General features: G+C 45.4%; 1 protein-coding gene across 1 annotated transcript; it reads left to right on the top strand.

Moving 5' to 3' along the window:
* Window positions 1–320: 320 nt before the first annotated feature.
* LOC105696242 (facilitated trehalose transporter Tret1) lies at window positions 321–6,472 on the top strand. Its single transcript, XM_012418569.2, has 2 exons — window positions 321–1,461; window positions 4,463–6,472. The coding sequence occupies exons 1-2, from the start codon at window positions 1,329–1,331 to the stop codon at window positions 5,803–5,805; spliced, it is 1,476 nt and encodes a 491-aa protein (XP_012273992.1). The 5' UTR covers window positions 321–1,328; the 3' UTR covers window positions 5,806–6,472.
* Window positions 6,473–8,222: the final 1,750 nt, after the last annotated feature.

Raw genomic sequence — 8,222 nt, 5'->3', positions numbered from 1 at the left:
ATCCTGCACTATCTGCGACATTGCAGATAAAAAAAAATGAGCTCTTAGATTATTGTGTTCCTTCGACACATGAAAATCGGTACCTGGCCAGGCACAGGAAAAAAAAAAAGGCGCAAAGAGGAGACGATAAGTGGGGACAGGACGGCACAGATGAAGGATAAATCCTGCACTATCTCCGACATGTGCGAGTCCGAGTTAGGAGTCAGGAGGGGAGTCGGAGGCCTCAAGGAGGCCAGAGGGGGCCCCACTATGCCCACTGGTCACTCCACCACGCTTTAAAGGCCCAGACTGACCAGGAGGTGACCAGTTCGGCACCACGTGCCGCAAACGGTAGCCCAAAGCCCCGACTCGACCGGGATTCGGAAGAGGAGAGCGAAATTTTCAAGGGATTCGTTCGGTCGCGAGCCAAGTGGACCGTTTCCGGGAGTAGGAATTAGTCAAGGAAGAAGATCCTTCGGAGGAATTAATACGGTTACGAGCCCCACCTAACGCAGGGATTCATGAGATCCCCGGGAAATAGGAGATGCGCCATAGTGAGGATTTCGGGAGCCGGGAAAATCTTCCCCGAGGAGGCGTAGACCTTTTTTCACCCCTTCTCGAAACATTCGCTTCCCGAGCTGCGACTTCGGGAATGGAATCGTCCTGAGTGAAGGAAGTGAAGAATTGGAGGGTCCTTTTTCTAGATCCACGAGGGACTCCATGAACCCACTTCTCTTTGATATCTCCCCGTGAAGAGAGGATCCCTTGGTCCTGTTTTTTATACGGAGTCGTCGAATTTCGGGAAGGTGAAGCTTGGATTTTCCGCATCGTTTTTCTCATACCATTGGGCTTGGGAATATTTCTCATCCTGGAAAGTGGAAGTTCGGACGGCCAATTGGAGATCAATTGACCGGAGTTGACTCTTCCTCTTCCTCTGGGATTTTAATTCGCTCCGATAACAATCGAGACCCTTCAACTTTAGAAAGACATCCTCGCGAGAGGAGTCCTGACGATCCTTCGGTACACAAAAGGATTTCCAAAGAAATATTCGATATCGCGAAGATCGATTTCATAAGAAAGGCGAGAATTCCCCGGAATTTCTTGCTGCATTTTCATTTCCACGTCGGTGGGGAAAAAACCAGGGCCAACGTTGGATGTATCTCCCGAAGAAATCATTCCCACCAATTCGTTGGATAAGCCTCGAGAACGAGGAGATGAAAATCACCGAGTAGAATAATGGATCGAAAGAATAGGTGAGGAGAAGTTGCTTCGTTCGAGACCTCCTTTTGCGGTGCCGGATAGCCGACGTCGGTTTTCCTCCTGATCCTCTACGAGAAAATAGAAGGAAAATGCTGCCGAAGGATTTGTTCTCTTGCCTTAAGTGCGGAGTCCCCGAGGATGCGGACGTCAATGAGAAAAAGAGCAAGGAGGCTCCTAGAGAACGTGGAAGTCGGTGGTTGCAGTTCGCGGCTGCAATTAGCGGTGAGTACGGTAATTGTCCTCGTATCACAAGAGACACGGTTTTCCCGCACTTTCCACCTGGGAATCGCGGTCAGCCTGGGATATCTGGTTCTACCTTTATATGGACCCCGCAAAGTGTTCCAGTAGGATCTCCTTCTAGGACGTCTTGAACGTCTTCTTCGGCGTCTTATCGAGCAGACCGTAACCGAACCCCTTATCGACTCCTTAGGACAAGCTTGGTCTACACTCGGGAGATAATTCTTATCACCACTTTTTCATTCACCTCTCCCGCAATCAGTTCAAAAGCTCCGAAGTTACCGCGAGGCGCGGTGAAGGAAAGGGGAATTTATTTGGATATCTATTTACGACACTTACGATTAGAATTTCCCTTCACGAGTTGTAAAAGTATCACGAAGGGGCCCGGGACCCACTTTTTACCGAATCGCATTCTTATTTATTGTATTATATCAACCCTTTCTCTCTCTTAACCCTTTGAGCGCTGTGGGCCCATAAGTGCGGCCGACGTTTGGTCCAATATCGCTTGCCCGTCCTCGGGAAATTCGCCCTTACGCCGAAAGGGCTTACCGCTCGAAGGGGTAAAGAAGGAAGTCGTTATCACTGATTTTCGTGTGAGGAGCCCCTAGTTAAATTTTTTAGTACGATCAGAATTAACGGATAGGTCGCATTGTTACGATCGGTTCTTGATATATTCCTCTATTGTCACGGATATATTTGTATTCCGGATTTATCGCGATAGATCCTCCTCTCTGCATGATAAGTGCCTCTAATGGTGCAATTCGAATCCCGTTATCATCGTCGTACCTACAGTTATGCTAGAACGTACTCAGACTTATAGTTCAAGGTTGGAGCATAATTGAAAGTGCGACTAGACGGAATATCATTCTATATTCTATTTATACACGAATTTATCCACATACACCGATCATTACGCACTTTCGACTTTGCGACCACGATGTGAAATTCTCTTCCACGTTTCCGCCTGCCGTTCGGAATTTCGATCCAGGCATTTAAATACTAAGCAATCGTCTAGGAATATTAATTACAAAGGGTGCGGCAGTTAAGGTGAAGTCGGTCCACTCGAATGAGAAACTTTTTACTGCCCCAGTAGGACAAAATATTTCTCCTATATTTCCTATATATATTTAACGAATATCCCACATTTTGTAAATATTTGCAAAATGTTTACTTGAGAATATTATCCCTATAATATTTATACAATATTACCTCCATGTGTCTTCATAATTTTTTTCTACTAGACATACAATACATATTTCGTTTCATTTTAATACAAGTATTTTTATTTAAATATTATCTACCGAATACATGATAAACGTTTGAAAAAATATTTAAAATCAAAATCACATTACATGTTGATAAATTAAAAAATATCATTTCTATGCATGTTTATAAATTATTGAAACGAAATATGTCAATGAGATTTTCAAGAAATATTTAGAAATTATTCTATGCTACTAAGGAGTAATTGAAGGTTCTGATATAAGAGATGATTGTGTCGGGATAATTGTACGACGATATGGGACACGGTAGTAATCGAGTTTGAGTGTGATAAAGGCTAAAGTTTGAGTTTATAGTTTTAAAAAATGCTCTTATACAAATCCACCGATCGATGTCGCGGTGTTGGGTATTGGGTGCAGTTTAATGCACCATTCAGAATGCATCCGGCAATTATGTCGCAACGAGTACCTATAAGTATCGGAGGTGCTTCCATCTACGCCACACGGTCAATGTTAACAACCTTCGGTTGCTTCAACTACTTCCTGCTTGCATGTGCCAGATTGTCATTAACGCAAATGCAGGTTACAATGTTGCACTTGCTTTCGAGAGCAGATCACGGCCACTTCCGCAGGTTGCCAATCCCGGTGCGACACCATAAGAAATAATTACTTCATTCCTCCTTCACCCGCTTCCTTATATGCTCCAAGTACGCTTATTAAGTCACTTTCGAACCGTAAGAACCTACCTTTACTCCCGAGGGTGTAACCCGTTTTTAAGGCGATACGAAAGCGGGCAAGAAACATAATGGAAGTCGACATAAAAAAAATTCACCTGTACCCATTTTAGTGATGGCGCCATTTTGGATTCTACTTGAATATTTTCACATTTTAATAAATACTGTTAAAAGGAAATTCTGGGAATTTTATTACATTTTTCATGTAACTCTCGTTCGTACTTGGTATACTAATTTTATCACATAGTTTCAAATAAAATATGCGTGCATTTAATAAAATTGTTTAAAAGAAGAAGAATCCTCTTGCGCCCACTTTTGCAAGGCATACATGTTTGATAACAACATTTTGGGTTAACCCGTCGTCTTAACCGATGTCCTACATTTCGCGATTGCGCGTCATGTCGCAATGATTATCGCTCGGTGGAACTGATTTCTCCCGGCACGCAATTCAATGATTTGCGCAAATCCACGTTTCGCGGTTACATCACGTAAAGTGATTTCGATGAGGGTATTTACCTTCGCAAGTCTTCACTTGGATTACCTAACGATATTAGATGCCCTGTGCCCTAGTAGCACAAAATATTTATCCTATTATTTCTATAATAGGAGAAATAATCTTACCTCCATGTATAAAAAATCTGTCGCTTGAGATATTCAGCAAAGATTACGAAGAAATATTTAGAAATTATTCTATGCTACTAGGGTCACAACGAGAACTGAAAAATATAATTTCCTTAAATAAAAAAAATTAAGGGGTGAGCCACCCCTCACAGGCCTTACTTCGGATGGTGGTTTCACCCCCTTAAAGTGTTTAAAGGCAGATAAAAAAAAACACGTGTCCCTTAGTTTTTAGTCTGCTATAACATATTATAAAAGAAATGAAATCGGAGAGATCGTTTTTAGTCTGCTATAACATATTATAAAAGAAATGAAATCGGAGAGATCTTTCATATCACCGACTTTCATGTCGAAGTTCATACAGGATGGACCGTTTCGATGAATTAATTCGAGTCGATGTCTTCGATGTTGCAGCTTGTATCGGAGTGATGTCCTGCGGTGGTCACCTGGGCTGGACATCGCCATCCTTGCCGTACCTGATGGGTCCAGACTCTATTTTCCCAGTGACCGTGGGTCAAGGTGCCTGGATAGCATCCTTGTACACGTTAGGGGGAATCTTCGGGTCCCTCTTATCACCTCTATGCGTGGACCGATTAGGGCGAAAGATCAGCCTGCTGGCATTCGCCCTGCCCCAACTGGCCGGTTGGGGTCTGGTGATAGCAGCGAGGAACGTGCCCATCCTCTACGTGGCCAGATTCGTCGCTGGGGTTGGCCACGGAGGGATCTACAACGTGGCAGTGATCTACCTAGGTGAGATCGCCGACAAAAGCATCAGAGGTGCCCTAGGAACGTTCCTGAAGATGTCCACGAACGTGGGGAGTCTGTTCGAGACTTCCGTGGGCGCATATCTGCCCTACTGGCAGCTGAACCTGGTGTCCTTATCGGTGCCTCTGGCCTTCATCGCCACCTTCGCCTTCATGCCGGAAACCCCGTACTTCTACCTCCTCCGGGGACGAGACGAGGAGGCAGAGAAGTCATTGATGACCCTCAGAAGAGCCAAGAACCCGGACTCCGTGAAGAAGGACATCCTGGCGATGAAGGAGGCGGTGACGGATGGCCAGAAGTCCGGCAGAAATCCACTTTTGGAGCTGGTCAGCACGAGAGGGAACAGGAGGGCTTTGGTCATCTTGTTGGGACTGAAGGTTACCCAGCAGTTTTCCGGGCACATGGCGATCGTTGCTTACACCCAGGAGATCTTCAGCCATAGCGGATCCTCTTTGGATGCTGGACAAGCGGTGGTGCTTCTGGGAGTCGCTCAGCTGATCGCTGGAGTGGTCGCTGCTGGTCTGGTCGACCGTTTAGGAAGAAGGATCCTGTTGCTGGTGTCCGGGCTTGCTGCTGCTTTTTCGTTGTCACTCGTTGGGCTCTTCTTTTTCCTGAAGTACCATCAGGAGTCGGACGTGTCATCCATCACCTGGCTGCCCATTACCGCTCTCATCATGTACGAGATCATGGTTGCTCTTGGGATAGGAACCCTCCCCTACGTCTTGCTGGGTGAACTCTTCCCGACTAATGTAAAGGGAGCTGCCGTGGCTTGTGGCATCATCGTCGGATCCATTTTCGCTTTCATGGTCAGCCTTAGCTATCAGAAGGTCAGCTCCATTTTTGGGATACACACGTCTTTCTGGATGTACGCCGTGTGTTGTGCGGCAGGGACCGTCTTTGTCTATTGGATCACCCCGGAAACCAAGGGCAAGACTTTGGAAGAGATCCAGAAGGAGTTGAACCCTCCCAAAAAGGCGGAACTTGATCCTTGAACTGCGGAATTGTGCCGGCAGGTGTTATCTCGCTGATGGGGTTGGAAGAGCTGGGGCAAAGAATGGAGCAAGGATTCCTTTGGTGCCCTTATGGAGAGACCATGCTACCTGGGTGACCATCACCAGGATTGGTCGGGATCAACGGATCGCTTTAGGATCTGGACACGAGATTTGGGAGGATCGAGGTCGTGTCCTTAGAGACTTCTCTGGATCTGGATCAGTTCTGCACTCGTGATAGACGATCGTAGGTCAGTTCAGGACCTAGGGGGAGCGGGCAGGACTTTGTTTCGCATTGGCTGGGAAATCAGTCTTTGTCGGAAGACGTTATTAGTTGGATGAGGTTTTTCTAGAGTCCTTGTAACGTCTCGAGATATGAAGGACTCGCTCAGAAACGGCGATTCTAACTATTACTGCCTCGATCTTGACCAGGATCATGGCAGTTCCTATTATCCTTGACTCTGTCAAGATGACGGAACCTGTCACTTGAACCAGGACGTCGTATTGATTAACGATGTCCCCTATCAGGTCCACCAGGAACCAGCCTTCAGGACTCAAGGATCTGTGATACTCAATAGAGGCAATCGGTGAATCTCCCGGGAGATCTATAGACACGTTTCTGCCTCCGACTTTTTCCGGATTTCGGAGAGATTAATAAATAACTAAATGATTACCGCTACTTATTTATTACACTGTACATAAATAATAATCCTTGGAATTAACAGAATACTATCTTTGGTACCATTCGAAGAAACTTTTCTTTGGTTCAACGAATGGTCGTCGCCATTCATCTCGGATAATACTTATTATTAATTTTGCTCATAATACCGTAGTCAGGGGATGAGATCGAGGTGGACTACCCTCCTAGGAAGGTAAAAAAAGTCCTCGGGAATCCTGGGGAAATATCAGGTTTGTAGTTATTGGTCGGGCGTTATTCTTCGACGAGTACCCGCGGGTACTCGCTTCGTCCGCGGCGATGGAATTACTTGCCAGCGCGAGGAGTAATAATTCCGGCATTGAGGTATTTTCGGCACGTAAAATATAGACCGAGCCCGAAGGCGAAGACGAGGGCGAAGCGTCCTGTGAGACAATAGAATCAGGAATGCCGACAGCGTCGAACCAGATAATCTCATCGAGATCGCCTTCTCAGCCGCCAACGCGGGATCGAACTTGAAGCGGATGGAATCGGATCCGGACACCTCGAACAAGTTCGGGACAGAATTGCGCGATTCGTGATGTGGAGGAAAGAAATAATTTTGTTATGTAGCGAGGAAAAAAAAAATTTCGCTACGTAGCGAGGAAAAAAATAACTTCGCTATGTAGCGAGGAAAAAAAATAATTTCGCTACGTAGCGAGGAAAACAAATAATTTCGCTACGTAACGTGGAAAAAAATAATTTTGCAACGTAGCGAGGAAAGAAATAATTTCGCTATATCGCGAGGAAAAAAAAAATTTCGCTACGTAGCGAGGAAAAAAATAACTTCGCTATGTAGCGAGGAAAAAAAAATAATTTCGCTACGTAACGTGGAAAAAAATAATTTTGCAACGTAGCGAGGAAAAAAATAATTTCGCTACGTAACGTGGAAGAAAATAATTTTGCAACGTAGCGAGGAAAAAAATAATTTCGCTACACAGCGAAATGGTTATTAAATGTCGATCGACAAAATGCATCACCTTAAGTTCAGGGCTAATGAATTAAGGCGATGTCAAAGTGCCGCCGAGGTAGCCGCTATGAAAAGTGCTCTTACATTCACTTCCTCCGACGTTCTCGAAAGATTTTGCGCATATTGGGCATTAACAAGCCCCTGACGACGCATTCTTTATCGAGAACCGGTAGAGCGGGATTTTTACAGTGCAGTGACAAAGTCATCGCCAAGCTTGGCCCCGGCAATCAATTAAACGCTTTCGGCACGGGTCGGGGTCAATTAGTATATTAAAGCGCCGCGAGATGGCGCAACCGTCGATTCGAAACTCTCGCGGAAAATACCAGAGAGTGAACGTCGAACGTCTGGCAAACGCCGGGCGAAAGAAAGGTAAGAAAAAGGAGGGACAAAAATGGGAATTACGCACGAGCAGAAAATTCATAACGCGGTGTACCGTGACACCGATTTTCTGTGGATAACGGCTGTTACTACCTCGCCAGTATCCATCTCGCTTTCCCCGTGTACTCCGTTAAAGGCGGCCATCTTGTCTTGAGAAAAATAATCCCGTCAAACATTCAGAGATAATCTGCAAAGTGTACAGAACTTTATCCGTAGAAATAAAGAGCGACATCTTACTTCCGTTTCAAATACGGCGCACCACGGAGAATGATGCAATTCTTAAACTGATTGCCGCAAACTTCTATAGTGTATCGTCATGGACGTGGTTCACGTCAGCGGGAATCAGGAATAGAATTTAAAAAGACGTGAATTCCCGTC

This window comes from Orussus abietinus, unplaced genomic scaffold (genome assembly GCF_000612105.2).
Source record: "Orussus abietinus isolate OABI.00-Male unplaced genomic scaffold, Oabi_2.0 scaffold55, whole genome shotgun sequence".
Classification (NCBI taxonomy): Eukaryota; Metazoa; Arthropoda; class Insecta; order Hymenoptera; family Orussidae; genus Orussus; species Orussus abietinus.
The sequence above is the reverse complement of the archived record's forward strand: the minus strand, read 5'-3'. Positions and strand labels throughout refer to the sequence as shown.

What these genes read in the sequence shown, in the direction of transcription:
- LOC105696242 (XM_012418569.2), top strand. Translation starts at nt 1,329, where the DNA reads ATGCTGCCGAAGGATTTGTTCTCTTGCCTTAAGTGCGGAGTCCCCGAG. An exon ending in GTTCGCGGCTGCAATTAGCG is followed by an intron (nt 1,462 to 4,462) that starts GTGAGTACGGTA and finishes TCGATGTTGCAG; the next exon opens with CTTGTATCGGAGTGATGTCC.